This window comes from Lissotriton helveticus, chromosome 1_1 (genome assembly GCF_964261635.1).
Source record: "Lissotriton helveticus chromosome 1_1, aLisHel1.1, whole genome shotgun sequence".
Taxonomy (NCBI): Eukaryota; Metazoa; Chordata; class Amphibia; order Caudata; family Salamandridae; genus Lissotriton; species Lissotriton helveticus.
The window spans coordinates 2,002,861,550-2,002,876,446 of NC_136057.1; the positions used below are offsets into that span (position 1 = coordinate 2,002,861,550).

Below are 14,897 nucleotides of genomic sequence, written 5' to 3' on the forward strand. Positions count from 1 at the left end.
GACAGCGCAATAAGGGCATAGGTCAGGTTATAAAATACTCCAATTGCTCACCCCCATGTCCGTTGACGCCGGAGAACACATGTTAAAAGAAGGTGTTCTGGCGGGTTGTGGAGACGGAGGTCCGGTATTCTGAGAGGCGGCAAAGATGGCGGTTCCGTGAGGAGCGACTGTCACGTCGCAGAAGGAGATGAAAAACGGCACTCGGAAAGCCGCAAAGCCCCTCCGTTTGTTCTCCTCGAGTTCCGATGTAGGAATTCAGCAAAGAGGTGGAGAAACGGCCCCCTTCACATCGGGAAAGCGACTTAGAGGTAGAACGGCGCGGCAGAGCCCAGCACCTAGCCGGCCATCTTGCGCGGCATCCAAGCCACGCCCCCCTTTGCTTGGAATTTCTGATTGGGCTGGTTATTGGCCCTATCGGGAATTAAGAGGTCTGCAGAAACGCCACTGATCTTTCACGTTTCCCCTGGAGATTTTTTAATACTTACAGCAGTCAAAATCTCCAAGGAAGGGGGCGTGGCTACGCGGGCGACGATGGTGGACGCAGCTTGCTGAAGCTCCCACCGGCCCGTTCTTTATCCGACCATTAATCCGAGCTTCCAGACCCGTTTTGTTCCCCAAACAGCTGACGAGCAGTGCAGTGGGCAGGAGGTATCGCCCGGTGTGTTCTTTGGTGCTCCTGGTCTGCTGGTGGAGCAGGAAACCGAGGCGGCAGTCTGCGGCCTGGTCCCCCGGGTAAAGCCGGGACCTCGAGTTTTGCGCTCCCCGGCCGGGGAGTCGAAGTGCCGACCTGCATTGGTCCGTCCCCCGGGGGCTGGCGGAATCCTTCTTCCGGGCGGAGGGAAAGGCTGCTGGAGGGGCCCTCTGGCTGTGGTGGGTGCCCGCTTTGACGTGTGGAAGGGGCAGCAGTGAGACGAGGCCTACGTCGGAGCTGCAGGACCGGGCCCTCGATTTTCAGGACCTCCGACCTTGCCGGCAGTGAAGTGGTGGGGGCGATTCGGCCGAGCTGGCAGACCATTCGGCTGCCGGACAGACCCTGAGTGGCGGCGACTCCAGGGCGCAGCGGCTGGACGCTGATTGGCGTCGCGCAATTTTGGGACACACCTGGTGCACCTGGGGAGAATAGTGGCCTACATCCTTGCCGGTAAGCCGGGACCTGGGTTCTCGTGCTCTCCCGGTGCTGGCTGCTGGCGGAGCCGACGTGGACCACTGGAGGTGTCTGAGTGCCCCCGTGCCTGTGGAGGTGGTGGTTGGTCGGGGGGGGCACCGCTGAGCTGCCTGCTGGAGTGACCTGCTGGACTTACCACGTTTGGGTGTACAGACCCTGCCTGAGACGGCGGGTGGGCCACGTTGGACCTCCCCTGGACTATCCTTGGCGGGGCTGGTGGTGTGGCGGTCGTGACGCCCTGGGTCCTGTGGGACCGGAGACTCCGAAGTGACCCGCTGTGTGCCCCGCGAAACCATTGGGGGCAGGGGCGTGAGGGACTCGGCCTGGTGATCGGCTCCAGTAACCCTTGGCTGGGGGCCGCCTCCTCTTCGGGGGCCGTGGGACCACGGACAGATCCGCTCTTTGGTGGAGCCCCCCCCCCTCTCCTCTGTAGAGCCTCCTGATACAGAACTCTACACCCTCACGCAGCTATGACTAGGGGAGGTGGCGGCCCGCCCAAGCAAGGGCCTATAGATAAATTTACCGGACCCAGTGGAGGGTCTGGGGCTCCCGGTGGGAGTGGAGGAGCTGGACCGGACAACGCGGCACTCATGGCGGCAATTACCCAGTCCAGGGACATGCTGGATGCAAAGATCGGGGCAGTGGGTGCAGACGTGACCCTGCTGCGACAGGACCTACGGAACGCTGTGGAGAGAATTACTGAGACGGAGTCGAGGATCTCGGTGGTCGAAGATGAAGTGGGATCATTGAAACACAAAATGGCCGCGATGGCGCACGTTCAGAAGGCTCTTGCGACCCGAGTGGAGGATGCGGAAGGTCGCGCACGAAGGAACAACCTCCGCTTTGTTGGCTTTCCGGAACGGTGCGAAAAGGACAATATGGAGCGGTTTCTAACCGGATGGCTGGAGAGCTGGCTCCCCGAGGGGGCGCTTTCCACCTGCTTTGTGATTGAACGTGCGCATCGTGCGTTAACGCAGCGACCACCGGAGGGAGAACGGCCCCGAGCTGTTATCGCCAGACTGTTAAACTATCATGATCGGGATGTGATTCTGCGTGAGGCGAGGGCCAGAGACTCCATCGTGTATGAGAATCGAAAGATCATGATCTTCCCTGACTATACCAGGTTAGTGCAGCAGCAGCGTCGCTCATTCTTGGATGCTAAGGCTAAATTGCGTGGATTGAAGATCCAATACTCCCTGCTGTACCCGGCCCGCCTGCGGGTTGTTTATCAGTCCCGAACCCATTTCTTCGACTCTCCCGAGGATGTTTTCAGGTGGACTGACGAGTCTGTGCAGATCAGGCCCCATGCCCAGCCGGGTCTCAATCCTGATGCCCCTGGAGGTTCGTCACAGGAGCGGAGGGGCCAACCGCCCCGTACGGGCAGGCAGCGGAGGTCCAGGTCGAGGAAGAGATCCGCCTCAGCCAGTGTGACTCGTACTACTGAGACTGGGGTGTCCGACTTCTCCGAAGATAATTCGTGAGCCCAAGTGTGATACTGTGCCGTTGTGGTGCGCTTGGGCAGCCGGAGGGTCCGTGGCTGGGACCCGTTCCGAGGAGGGTGGGCGATGTTTATGATGCTTGTTCTTGTTCTTGGGGACGTTTTACTTGTAATGATGGTGGAAGATAGGGATCTGGGAGTGCCTAGATAGGGCCTCCGACTACCACGCACAGTGGGTGTTGGTTAGGGGTAGGGTGGGAAGTGCGGTCTTTAAGGGGTGTTGGGATCCATTGGTATGGTTGGTCCTGGGCCCTCTGTTTTGGGCTCGGGGCGGCCCATGCCGCGACAGATACTTCTATGTTCTCTGAGGTATTGGGGTGGGGGGTGTTGGGAGCAGGGGTTGGGGGTAGGCCTTGTTGGGATAGTGATGACTGCAACAGTAGGGTGTGTTGGAGTAGTTCCTGTAGTTGTTGGGGGGATCGGGGGCGGGAGGGGTGGGAGAAGGCACGTGCTGTTTGTTGAAGACCTGGAAGTACTACACGGTGGGTGGCGATGGCATGGGGGGCCGTCATGTTGGACCTCGATTGACTATGGCTGACTCGCCTCGCGGACTCCCCCGGGAGTCCCTACGAATAATCACTTGGAATGTCAGGGGGATGCTGGATGTAATTAAAAGGGGGGCAGTTTTGCGGTGGGGTAAGAGGGAAGCTGCTGATGTACTCCTGCTCCAAGAAACTCACATGATGGGCTCTAAGGTACTTAGCTTGCAGAGATTTGGATATCATCAGGTCTTTCATGCGGGTTTTGTCAGGGGCTCTCGGGGTGTTGCTATACTGGTGCATCGTAGAGTTGCGTACGTTCATGAGAAGCAGTGGGCGGATCCTCAAGGTCGCTATATATTCATCAAGGGCATGGTGGGCATGGAACCGGTTGTGTTTGGTAGTGTGTATGCCCCTCCCCCTCTGCAGTGGGCCCTTTCCGAGAAGCTGTTTACGGTGTGGGATGACATTCCGGAGTCCTTGGCGGTGATTGGGGGGGATTGGAATGAGGTGATGGATGTACATGTGGACCGCCAGAGGAAGCAGGGAGTTCTTGATGGCCCTTCTTCAAGTTCCCCTACCCGGTTGCAGGCCATGGTTGAGGGATTAGGATGGGTGGATGTATGGCGACATCTGCATCTGACAGCGCGCGAATACACGTATGTCTCTGCTGTGCATGGCTCGTTCTCGAGGCTGGATTATATGTTTATGCCTGCCGTCTGTCTGAGTAGGGTACGTAGCGCTGCGATACTTCCGAGGGGGCTCTCAGATCACTCCCCTGTTTCAGTCACGATTGACCTGCTTACGAAGAAGCAACCTTTCAGGTGGAGGATGTCTGCGTGGCATCTCCAACAGCCCTCTTATGTCCAACACCTGCGGGAAGCTGTTGCACACTACTGGCGAGACAACCTGGTGGAGGATATGGACGTTGTGGTAGCTTGGGAAGCCATGAAACCTACTATAAGGGGGGTGGATATTGCTTGGTGCGCTGCAGCCCGCCGTACACATCGGGAGTCAACCACTACGGCTGCCAAACTCGTGGAGGACCTGGAGCGGCGGAGTCGGGGAGGAGGGGACGAGGTAGCGGTACGGCTGCTTCTCCAGGCGCAGCAGTCCTATGCCACTCTCTTGATGGATGAGGCTAAACAGGTGTGGCTGGCCAGGCGGAGCAGGGTATACCAGTGGGGGGACAAGTCCAGTGCCATGCTCCATAGGTTGTGTCAGCGGCGTCTCCAGCCGATTACACTGCCGGGCCTCATTGGCGAGGACGGCGTGACGATTACGGAGCCGGCCGAACTTGCGGCGAGTTTCGCCGATTACTTTCGGTCACAGTATGCCCCACACGATAGTCTAAGCGCTGAAGATGTGGCTAAATTCATTGACGACTTGCCCCCTCGGGCGGTGTCTGATGAGGCCAGACGGGACCTAGATGCTCCGCTTACGGCGGAGGAGCTTGGGGAGGCGCTGGGCCAACTTAATGTTGGTAAAGCTCCAGGCCCGAACGGCTACCCATGTGAATTCTTTAAGAAATTCCAGCTTCTCCTTGGGACCCATTACCGGTCTACTCTGGAGGCGGCACGGGAGCGGGGCAGATTGCCACCTGACTGGTGCCATGCCGAAATCGTTGTTTTTCAAAAACCTGGCAAGCCCCCAGACAGACATGACTCGTATCGCCCCATTTCGTTATTGAATATAGAAGCCAAGATTCTAGCAAAGGCGTTGGCAAACCGCCTACTCCCCTATATGGTGGATTTGGTCCACCCGGACCAAGCAGGCTTTATGCCACATCGGGCGACGCGGCACAATATCCGGCGAGCGCAGGCGGCGGTGGACGCGATGGGGGTTCTGGGAGAGGAGGCGGCTTTGTTATTAGCAGACATCCATAAGGCGTTTGATTCCGTCAGCTGGACGTACCTTTTCGCGCTCCTGTCTCGTCTCAACCTGGGTCCGGTGCTCCTATCGTACATCTCGCTGCTGTATACAGATGTCACGGCATCCGTTAGGGTCGCTGGGGCCACATCGGAGGTATTTTCCATCGGACGGGGGACCCGTCAGGGGTGCCCGTTGTCCCCGTACTTGTTTGCGCTGGCTATGGAGCCCCTAGCGTCTTGGGTTCGCATAGACGCACAGCTCCGGGCTTTGTATGGTCTGAAACCCTTGTGGATAGGATTGCCTTGTATGCGGATGACGTCCTCTTCTTTATTACTGACTTGGACCGCTCTGGGCCCCGAGTGTTAGAAATAATGAGAATTTTTGGTGAGGTCTCGGGTCTTAGCTTGAGCTTAGGCAAGTCTACCCTCTGGGTGCTGGGAGGCGAGGTGGAGGTGGGCCTCTGGGCGTCGGGCTTACGGCGGGCGACCGACGGTCTGAAATATTTAGGGGTGTTCCTTTCAGAATCCGCCAGTGTTACGTGGGAGCGTAATATCGTGCCTGTGTGGGTTAAGGTTCAAGAGGATGTTAAAACTTGGTCTCGGATGCCCTTAACCATTTTTGGCAAATCGGCAATATTCAAGATGGTGGCTCTTCCCCGTCTATTGTACCAATTACAGAACTACCCCCACCCCATCCCTCCCCAGTGGTTTCGACAGGTTAATTCTGCCCTAGGTCGCTTCCTGTGGGCCGGGGGCGCAGCCAGAGTGGCCTTGAAGACGTGCTTCCTCTCCACGTATTGTGGAGGTTTGGCCACCCCAGATCTGTTGTCATATTATCAGGCCTCGCAGCTGCTAGTACTCAATGAGTGGTGGTATGGCGACAGAGGGGACCCGGCGTACGCCCTGGAGCGCTCCTTGATGGGCGACCATACATTGCACACGGTGCTATACTCGGCCCGGCTGCGGCGGGCACTGCCATGCGTCTCGAGGGTAGTCTTCGCTGTGTGGCGGCAGGCGTTACGCCGAATGGGTTGGTGGGGTAGGCTAACCGCTGAGACACCGCTGTGGCATAATGGACAACTCCCCAGTCTGATGACCCTTCCGGGATTCGATGGCTGGGACGCAGTTGGGATATCGACGTTGGGACAGGTCATGTCCGGGACTACTCTTAAGTCCTTCCAGGATCTTAGCGCTGAGTTCAGTATGCCCCAGACCCAGTTTTTTCGCTATTTGCAATTCCGGCACGCACTCACGCCCAGTGTCGCGAACCTCGACTCGCTCCCTGAGTTTAGCCCCATTGAAGCTAAGGTGTTCATGGGGGACCTTGGGGACAAGAAGATCTCTCGCATTTATCAGACGATGGTGACCCACTGCTCTTCTACCTTACTGCCTTTGAAGGCAGCTTGGGAGGCTGACATAGGCCCCCTGGATGAAGATGACTGGAGGGAGGCCCTGGAGTCCCCGCACGGAACTGCGATAGCGATGCGGCTTCGCCTCATCCAATTCAAGTACCTTCATAGGGCTTATTATACACGAGAAAGGCTCTGGAAGGCTGGTCTGATTGGCTCGTCGGAATGTCTGCGGTGTGGCGCGGCTGTGGGTACATTGCTGCATACGGTGTGGTCATGCCCTAGATTGATTGGATTCTGGAGGGGCGTATGGAATTGCTTGTCTGAGGTCTTGGGGTGGGACCTCCCGCGCACCCACCGGTTGGGTTTACTCCATATACTCGAGGGCGTGGGTGGTAACATCTACAAGCGCCACTTATTACTGCTGGGCTTAATAGTGGCCAAAAGAGATCTAGCCAGAGCGTGGAAGAGTGTCCGGGCCCCCCCCCTGTGTGCATGGAAGGCTGGTTTGGATTTTTATATGGGATTGGAACGACCTGTGTTTGAGGCGAGGGGCTGCCCCAATAAGCATTTTAAGATCTGGAAGAGATGGGCGGAATACAGGGGACTGCTCCTTGATCCCCCGGAGGTGCATGAGGAAGAGTTATAGGCGGTGGTACCTGAGTGCCTCCTTGCTATGTCATGCCTTACGACCGATGTTATTTTGTGTCTCCAGCACGTGCATAGGGTTAGGGTGGGATAAGGGGTGGGTAGTGGGGGAGTTGGGTAATGGGAGTTGGTGGGGGGGACAGGGGTAGGGGAGGGGGATCCATACTTTGTTTTCTTCTTCTTTTCCCTTGGTTTTATTATGATGTATGTACACTATGCTGTAATGTGTGGTGGCGCTCTCCTGATTGTGGAGAACCACGACTTTTGCTCTGCTTTAACTCTTGTGAAAAATAAAAATTTGTTGTGAAAAAAAATCTCCAAGGAAAACCTAGGAGGAGAATGAGAAATCGCTGCTGTTTCCATAGGCTCAGAGTTATTGAAACTCTGCATCATTAACTCCAAGAGTGCTGAATTAACACCCCTCACCAACAAACTGGGATAACCCTAATGAGGCCGGAAGTGTTTCACAGCTTTATTTTAAATGTGGGTCTACCTTTCTTAAAGAATTTATAAAAGATAGGCTGGACAGTGAGTGAATGAATGAACAAATTGAAGTCAGATTGAAATTAAATGAAATATATAACAGATATTTCAGAAAATGTAACAGTAAAAAGCAAAAATAACATTAAAAACACTTATCAACTAATATGTTTTCACAATCAATCCATAATAGGACAGATAACTGGATGTCAATATGAATTATGAGAAACTTGACGAAGGGGAGTTAATTTGCATTAGAGCATTGAAATGTTGAGCTCCCTGTTGAAGACAGTGAAGTAGCTCTGGGCTTATAATGGCTGGTATAAACCTTCTGCTCCGACATTCCACTGTGTGCATTCTACCTTCAGTGGGTGGAATGTCTAGTATCCTTATTATATGCAGTATGCCTCAGGCTATACCGGTTGTTAAAGGCCCTCTCCCTCATTATAGGCCCTCACCTGCAGCTTGGGCCTATAACTGGTTCAGGGCCTTTAACAACCACTGTAGCTCTCGGCAGCCATCTATATGGCTATATTACTGTTTTACGTAATTATTATTAAATGTGTTACAAGCATGATAACTACTATGGGATTAGTATATGTCAAATTGAAAAATGGTGAAATCCTCCCATTTATTCAATCTGATTGCAGAGCGAAACTAGACAAACAGAAATAGCCAAATTCCTACTGCAGACAAACCCGAGAAACAGACGGATTTTGGGCATTATGTGCAGTTCATTTCGATCCACCTTACCAAAAAAACTCTGGTTCAAGGAGTACCCCATGAACTGCACACGTACCACCGTAACTGGTGACAAATCTGGGAGCTCTCAGTTCGCGGCAGTGCCTAATTTGTAAAAGAGAGAGCTTGGTACCTGAAAATTTGCTTCTAACGGTTTGGCTGGTGAAATTAAACATCAGCACACTGACTGCCAAAGCTGTTAGTCTTAAATCCACCACATGCCTCTTTAATCCACTAGTAGATACTGCCTGCACCTTAATGTCATTCTGCTAGGTTCCTGCTTTCTCCCTTTGTGACGGTTTTGCGTCTTTGTCTTCCTCCTTATTTCCGATCGGTGTGTTCTTTCCTCCCTAAATAAATAATGCAGGAATTTAAGTGCTGTTCCCCAATAATAAGTGATCGTGGTCCACACTGACAACCACCTGCTCAAATTAAGCACTGGTTCGCACCCATTCATACAAAGGAAGGCTCAAAGTTGTTTTTTAGATTAAAATAGTAGAAATATGCATTTAGTCTGTGAGACGTTTACAATGGCCATATTATTTTGGGAAACATTTTATTTTCTCCTGTTTAACAGTTCATAGTACCTCTGATAGGTATTATAAACAAAAAAGTATTAAGACCGCTGCAGGGACTCATTGTTACCTCTTGCTTTATTCTTTAGGAACATCCCATCAAGGCGGCTACTCTCATGAAGCTGTTGTGTATGCTCTTCAAAAGTGTGGCATCCGCCATATTGATACAGCAAAGCGCTATGGCTGTGAGTCCCACATCAAGGAAGCCATCAGAGAAAGTGGTGTCCCACGAAAAGACCTCTGGATAACTACAAAGCTCTGGCCTGGAGACTATGGTTACGAAAAGACACTGCAGGCCTGTCGAGAGTCATGTGAACGGCTTGGCGTTGACTATATAGGTATATTTTCATTGCTCATGCAATGTGTTTACTAGCTAAAGTAAAATTAAGCAAATAATTGACCTCAAGAAGCATATTACAGATCAAGATACTCCCAGGATACTTGACTGAAGTTTGTTTGGGTTATATTGATGCTCCTTTGACATTTTTTCATAGTTTATTTAAATGTGCTGATTTCCATAAATCAATAGACAAGCCAAATGTTACAGGCTTCCAATTAAATACATAGGAGGGTTCCATGTTTAAATATTGATTACAAAAATATAGATGAAAAAATATCGATGTAAAAATATTGATTACCATAATATCGAATCCCTATACTTAAACGGATAAGTACAGTAATATCGACACAAAAATGTCGATGTAAAAAATATCGACTTAAAAAAATATCATAACTTAAAATAAATAAATTAAATTAAATAAATTAAATTTAACATATATTTTAATTATAACAAATAAACTTAATGTAATAAATATAAACACAAAAATATGTGTACATATACATATATTTACTTAAATACATTTTATTAACTATTATATTTATTTAATTTATAAACTTTTTAAATTATACAAAAATAAAATAAACATATATAAATAATTGTAAATAGAATATTCTATATTTAATTACCACATTAAACTATTTAAAAAAATAAGACTTACATTTAATAACAAAATAAAAACATTAGTAGTTAAAACGATGGATAGCGAAGGGGTAAAATGTACTATTTCCATGCCAGTGAGTGCAACAGTAAAGAAAGCGCTGGATAGCGTAGGGGTAAAAATTACTATTCTCACTCCAATGAGTGCAATAGTAGGGAAAGCGTTGGATAGCGTGGGGGTAAAATTTACTATTCCCACTCCAGTGAGTGCAACAGTAGGGAAAGCACTGGATAGCGGAGGGGTAACATTTACTATTCCCACTCCAGTGAGTGCAACAGTAGGGAAAGCGCTGGATAGCGGAGGGGTACAATTTACTATTCCCACGCCAATGAGTGCAACAGTAGGGAAAGCGCTGGATAGCGGAGGGGTAAAAATTACTATTCCCACTCCAGTGAGTGCAACAGTAGGGAAAGCGCTGGATAGTGTAGGGGTAAAAATTACTATTCCCACTCCAGTGAGTTCAACAGTAGGGAAAGCGCTGGATACCAAAACAATAAAAACAAAACCATCAAAAGTTGTATTAAATTTAATTTTCAAAATTAACATAATTAATATATACATTTAAATATATTATTATTTAACAAAGATGATACAAACAAATGGATTACACATTATTTAACACTATAAAATCCACAACACACACCTACAACTATTTACACAATTAAATTTAATAATTACTAATTCATTAATGAAAATTAATGTATTATTTATTAATTAATCAATATAAAATTAATTACGTAACAACTTTCACACCATTTACACATATAAACACCAAAACACACCAAAAATTAATTACACAATTACAATTAATAATTTCTAATTAATTAATGGTAATTAATTTAAAATAATTTAATAATTCATCAATAATTGTTTTTATTACTTACCACCCTTCACACAATTTACACATATAAACACCACAACACACACCTAAAATTATTTAAACAATTAACCTAATTATTTATTAATTGACTAAATGAAATTAATTAACAACTAATTGTTAAACTATTATTAATCAATTAACACATTAATTATTCAATACATTTTATGAAAATTAAATTACTTCCCACCCTATTCCCCTATAAACCCACAACCCGCTACGGAACTAAAAACACAGAATTAAACGTAAAATAAATTAATAACTAGTAAAACTCTAAAGCATATCATAAAATGACAAACAATTCTCATTAAAAACACTAAAATACATAAAAGTATTAATAAATCAATATTTTTGTAAACAATTTTTTTGTAAATTATATTTATTACAAAGCTATTTACGTAATCTATATTACTTACCTGTCAGTCGATATTCTTGTCAACTATATTTTTGTTGTCGATATTTCTTCCCACAATATTTTTGCGATGATATTTCTGTCCCACGATATTTTTGTGGTGATATTTCTACTCTGCGCCATATAGGAGCACATTGCAGGGTACTTCCTTCAAATGTTATGATTCTGAGATGCCATGTTGTTTAATATTGTATTTGGTCAGAGTACTGGAAAGTTTATGTTGAGAAACCACTACATTAAGGTGATGTATTATCAGTGTAATTTGTCACACAGATGTCATGTTATGGTTTAATTGATAAAGAGGCCGATTTTGGTTTAGAAAACTCAGAAACGTACTGCCAGAGGATAAAAGCTATGCACATTTATGACCTATTTAGATTTCAAATAAAATTCCTTTGATGCTCCAGTAATCTGTGATTGTTGCAATTTCCCACAAGTAGTTATTGAATTGCTCTGTCAGTTTTAAGTTCCTCCCAATCAAAGGTATGTTTGCATGTAATTGTAATTGATCTGCATTTATGCTTGTTTTATTTCCTTGCAGTAGTGTAATTGCACTTTAACATGTCTTTATATTTTGCACTCCAGTTTTGTTGGCTGTGCTCTTCCCCATTCCTTTTCCTGGGTACAGAATGTACTCGTGCCTTTGAAAGGAGTGAGGATCCCTTTTAATAAGCAATTTTCACACCTAAATTCGGCTTAGGTGGGGCCTAGGCTTGATTTGCGTGTGTAAATGTATATAATATATTCAGATTTATTTACTTGTAATGTAAGGAAGATGTAATATTTGCATGTGAACAAATCTGCTCAAATTAAAGAGAAGTGACCGATTCAGGACATGGCTGCCCTTCGAAGTAGGTTAACACCGTCAAATGTGCAAATTTGTGTGTTTTTATAAACCTTCGTAAGGCACGTGGCCACCCTGGACATAGTTAAATATTTACCCCTGTCAGTTGAATGCATAAGTTAAGTATCCATCCACGATGGCAATCGGAGGGGAGCCCTCCGAATGGGTGGGGGATGCAGGGTAAGGGATGTTCAGGTACATTTTCCCCACAGACAAAAATATGTTTTAAAATGCAGTCACGTTAATGTGACGTGTTTATGCATTAGTAAATGTAAAGATGTTACATTTACACATGTGAAAAGAACTTCACAAAGGACAACTCACAATTCACAAATTAAATCCAGGGCTGCTCCTGTAAAACTAAAACTGTTGTAGGTTCATTGGAGTACTCCAAAAATCTTTTGTGCATTCCAAATTCTGAAATGTACTCTAACTGCAGAATTAAGCCTGCAAGAGTCAATTTACAATATATTGGTAAAACACCTGGGCCCCAAATCTCTGTCCTGTTCATGGTTTGAAATGTGCTCTACACATGTGTATGCATAGCATGAGCTTGCATGTTTGAGATGTTACACAGGAACACCTGCACCTTGCCCCAATGAGATTTTGGAAGGTACATAATACTATACCATAGTGGTGTATTATTATGTGTGAGACGCTTGCTTTGCCACTGTAAATTATTTTGTGGATGAAAATGCACATTTTCACTCTTAAACCAAGCCATTTGCTCATCCAAGTTGATATTAAGGGTCTTTGCATCCTTAGAAATGTCACAGTGATTTGCCCTGACTTTCAGACGCGCAGGCTTTTCTCTATGCTTTCAGGACTTAGGCCCACATGCATCAATATCGGCTTTTGCGAGTTCTAAATTGCGAAAAACAACGATTCGCAATTTAGAAATCGCAAAAGCCTATGCATGAATATTTTTGCTTTTTTTTTGCAATTCGGTAAAAATCGCTATTTTTACCGATTTGCAAAAAAAATGCAAATTTTCAATTGCGAATTCACAATTCCCATTCATTCCTATGGGCCAAAATGCCCATAGGAATGAATGGGAATTGCGAATTCACAATGTGCAATTGCAATTCATCAATGCATTTCAAGGGTGGAGAGGGGGGTCAAAATGACCCCCCCCCCTGCACCCATGAAATGTACTTTTCAGCATAAGTTACATACACACATGTCCTAAGGACATGTGTGTCTGTAGCTTAACAGTTTAAAAAATGCATTTTTGTGCATTTTTAAACAATTTCGCAAATTACCACGAAGTTGAACTTCGTGGTAATTTGCACTTCCAATTTTAAAAATCGCACATTTTTCTGTAATGATGCATAGCATTTAAGAAATCGCACAATTGCGATTTCTTATATGCTAACGCAATTTTAGAAATCGTAAAAAAGATGCGACTTCTAAAATGGCATGATGCATCCCAAACAGCACTTTTGCATTCGCAAACGGCCGATTTTAAGGAATCGCACCGTTTGCGACTACAAAAATGCTTGATGCATGTGGGCCATTATACCTATTTTAAAAAGGGCAAACAGGTTTAGTTAAACAGACTTTGTTAGGCTTAAACATCACTCCTAAATGTATACATCCCATGATATCCAGCACTATGAGTGACAGACGTCATCACATTTGAAGTTTTCTAAGAGGTGAGTGGATCATATCACAAGACTAGGAAGAGAAACAAATTCAGTGCCTCTTGCACTTTTCATGGTTATATCAAGTTCACAATTCATCCACTCACCTAGCAAAATAGGAGCACTGTGGTTCACAGCCACACTATTCATACCAACACAAATATGTTAGTGAGCACAATACATAAGGAGTGGTTTGTAAATCTCATCAGGACCCTAAGATGACAATATAGGACCATATTAATGTTACCAATTATGTATTTTAAGTGCCATAGGCCTAATTACAAGTCAGGTGAACTGGCATCCCTGGGAGGGATACCACTTTGCCTGATCACGAATGGCCACGCGTTCCTGGACTCATTTGTACTGAATGCGGGATCACCAGGCCCTACTTTAGTGGCCAGAAATTCTGGAAGGTAAAATTGCATGAGGTGTGGCTGCAACATAAGCTTTGACATATCCTTACAGTCAAGGGAGTCATGTGCCACAAAGTTGATTTCAGACACTCATGAAACTATTGAACATGTGCATATCAAAGAAAGGGGCATGGGGCACAAAAAGTGTACTTTATCAACTGTACCAAAAAAACGATGAGGTCTCGCTGTTTTTAAACATTCTCAGAGACCTCCTGAAGTGTCTATTACATGTCCCTCTGGTTGATAACTGAGAACAGGCAATATTCTAAGCACTTTCTTTATCACACTGGCATATGGTGTAAGCTTATGAACCATGGTGCAAGCTAATAGGAATCCTCCCTCCTTTCTTATGTTAAATTGGGCTACAAACCATTAAATACCACTTTTCTAACCACTTATTTCAACCCAGCTTTGTAAGCAGGCCCTGTCCATTTTTTTCTGTGACCAGCTTTTCCCTGGAAAAAGCCATACTCTCTTGGACGTATGACTAAATTGCTTCTCATCTTTTCCAAATGGATAAGAGCAGTGCTTAATTTGAGCTGGTGGCTTTAGGTGCTCGGTATGGGCACTTAATTGTCAGCACAGACTCTAGTGACAGTTCACCACATGGTGGCGCTGTCTTTAATTTTGAGATGCGCACAACAACTGTGTTTATTAAGTCAGTGTACATTTAAAATGAATAATACCAGCCTCTCATGCCATTTATTATATTTTTGTGTGGCCTGAAATAGTCTGAATTGTCACACTTGTAGGAGTGCGATGATTAGGTGTTATGCCGGTCCTGTCATTGGCAGCACTGGCAGGGGCAATGGGGTGTGCAGGCTGCAGTGCCTTCTGAGATGGGCCCAGTTGCTTAATGGGTAAGAGCCAGCTGGGAATTATATGAGATCTGGATGCTATCAAA

At 46.5% G+C, this 14,897-nt stretch overlaps 1 protein-coding gene across 3 annotated transcripts in view; it reads left to right on the forward strand.

Annotated features, from left to right (window-relative positions):
• The window catches only part of LOC144755558 (putative oxidoreductase ZK1290.5), an 827,926-nt gene that overhangs the window by 313,659 nt on the left and 499,370 nt on the right, over positions 1-14,897 (forward strand). For all 3 annotated transcript variants that reach the window (XM_078644626.1, XM_078644618.1, XM_078644635.1), the window contains exon 2: positions 8,896-9,144. In XM_078644626.1, coding sequence (XP_078500752.1) covers positions 8,896-9,144 — 249 coding nt within the window. The remainder of the gene's footprint in view (positions 1-8,895; positions 9,145-14,897) is intronic.